General features: G+C 38.1%; 1 protein-coding gene across 2 annotated transcripts in view; it reads right to left on the minus strand.

The window, feature by feature from the left end:
• Nucleotides 1-2,272, minus strand: part of TENM2 (teneurin transmembrane protein 2) — a 216,416-nt gene extending 214,144 nt beyond the window's left edge. For both annotated transcript variants that reach the window (XM_042452450.1, XM_042452449.1), the window contains exon 1: nucleotides 2,204-2,272. In XM_042452450.1, the coding sequence (XP_042308384.1) occupies nucleotides 2,204-2,220 (17 nt within the window). In that variant the 5' untranslated portion in view covers nucleotides 2,221-2,272. The remainder of the gene's footprint in view (nucleotides 1-2,203) is intronic.
• Between the last annotated feature and the right edge of the window lie 325 nt (nucleotides 2,273-2,597).

Here is a 2,597-nt window from a genome sequence, read left to right on the forward strand (position 1 = left end):
AGGCGTCAGACACAAAACCAAGTGCTCAGTGCTGTACTCCCAGGATGCATCGAAGTGTGTTCTTTTTCATTTCTAACACCATATATGCCACAAGGGTAGTATAATAGGAATCCACTGTCATATTGCAAGGGTAAATGGAGCCTCTATTATTTTGGAAGGCCAGATATGTTTAAAAACTACTGCTGGTTTTACGCGAGCACTGTCAATTAACAAAAGGCATCTGCCCAGCCAAGGGAAGCAAGACCTGAAACACTGCTGTGTGAAAAGCTTGACAGAAGCCTTCTTAAAAACTGCTGGCGGGCAATATAAATAAATGAAGGAAGAGGAAGAGGCACAAAGCTTTCAAACTTGTTCTGCCAAAGGCCTGTCATTTTTGAAGTTTATGTTAGTTCACAATTGCAGAACAGAGGTATAAAGTATAACCTTCAAAGGTTTGTATAAGGAGTGGCACTTAGTAAGAATTTAAGTTATTTACCATTTGAGCTCTTAAATAATCATATTTCCTTCCCAGTTTCACTCTTGGACTGGCGTAGACATTTAATGTAGATCCTCTATGTTTTCTTTTTAAACTGTATCTTCAGCATCTGACTAACAGACAGAAATCAGCAGCAAAGCGTCTGTCAGCCTTGATGTCTCTCGGAGCCACATGCTGAATTTCTGTCTGTAGGCAGTTGGTAAAGGTATAAGGCTCTACAGCAAACAAAAACAATAAGTCTGTATTAGAAAAAGGAATAAATGGGAAAAATTTTATTTATTGTGAACCTGACTATTGACTCATTAAGACAGCCAATAGACCTGAGTTAATGTTAATGTTAACCTTTAAAAAGCATTAATAAGAAATACAGACTCATGTAATACTAACCAGCTAATGTCTACATATCACGCCAGTGTAAAAAAGCAGGTATAGAGCCCACCTGAAGTTGGCAACCCTATATTATGCTGGCTGATGAACTACAGATGAAATCAATGAAACATGCTGATCTTCAGAAAGATAAAAACATGACAATTTCCAAATCTGAAAGTCCTCATATAGCATGCTATTAGTGAGGTAGGATATAATATATCCAACTTATGCTATTGTAAGGTTGTTGTCGTTTTTGTCATTGTAAAAACTGGAATTTTTAAATGGCCATATAATGACCTAATTCTCCCCAACCTAACTTTTAAGTGGCAAAGTGCACCAACATGCTGTTCCCATGTTATTGGTAGAGGGGGATCAGTGGAGACATATTCTGCTATTTTCCCAGTAGCTGGAGGTGCTGCAAAGATGCCATCTTCATACCACCAGGAATATAGCTGCAGAGATGTAGCTATAAGCCAGATAAATGTCTCCTGATAAGGAATTCCAGCCAAAATCATGAAATGTTCTGATAATTTGGTAGAACAGGTTTTACAGTTCTACCTTCCTTCTTGTATAATCTTTTTTCTCATTGGATTTCCCAGTGAGATAGGAATGGAACCATAATCCATCTATTCTCAAAAACAAAACACACCCTAGGTCAGTGGTCGCAGAACCTATGAGCCTTGGAGCCTCCTCTCTATGGGCACATGCACCATTGTCCCAAACACAGAGTTCACTAGAATTTGTCACTAGAATGCCAAGGGACGTGGCGCTTTGTGATAAATAAAATGGGTTTTGGATTGTAGTTTGGCCACTTGTCTCTAAAAGGTTCACCATCACTGCCCTAGGTAGATCTGCTGGTCATGTCAGGCTTCTGCTGTTAGCCTATGTGGGATGTGGAGTGTAAAAATCAGTGTTTACTGATACTCTGATTTCTGGAAGAGATTTTTCTTTGCTGCAAATTGATATTCTAGAAAAGGAATCTTTTTGACATACATTTGACACAGAATTTTTTGACATAAATTGAACACATAGAATCCTTAGGTAATGAGGAAGTCAGCTCAAGTCTATGAAAGCTCATGATACCAACTTCTGTCTTTCCCGTTAGTCTCAAAGATCTGCAAAATCCCTTTGAAGCAGGATAGTGGTAGCTACACCACTAAAATGTGCAACGCAAATTCACATCAAAGTATCATTGCTGCAGTAGAACAATGCAATACAACTTGCAGAAGACCATGAATGATGTTTTTAGAAACATCCAAATAAAATACACTTATTCAAAACAATGAACTGGAATATTGATGACGGCTTTTATATTTCAGTGATGCTGAAGAGCAAAAGACACAGCTGCCCCTCCTCACCTTACCTCCAGATGGCATCGTTGCTACATCATCAGACCTGGCAATCCAGTCCTTATCCCATTGTAAAGGTGTGTCCCATCTGCTGTTGCAGCTGCCAGTTTAGCCCAAGCATGTGCAATTGCTGCAAGACACATAAAGACAAGGGGAAAGAGCATGCAGTGTGTACATTACAAAAGTCATGAAGGAAAACAACTGTTTTAGAACAGAATCAAAGAACACATAATAAATGGAATAAACAGAACTGAAAAGCAAAAAGCTTTTCTAGGGGGAAAATTTAAATACACTGAACTAATTTAGTTTCTATTTGTGTTATAAAACAGAGGATTATTTATATCAATATAATTTATACAAGTGAGTAAGGAGAAGTTTGGTTTCTTATCAGGAGTTACTGTAAT

Source organism: Sceloporus undulatus, chromosome 2 (assembly GCF_019175285.1).
Source record: "Sceloporus undulatus isolate JIND9_A2432 ecotype Alabama chromosome 2, SceUnd_v1.1, whole genome shotgun sequence".
NCBI lineage: Eukaryota > Metazoa > Chordata > Lepidosauria > Squamata > Phrynosomatidae > Sceloporus > Sceloporus undulatus.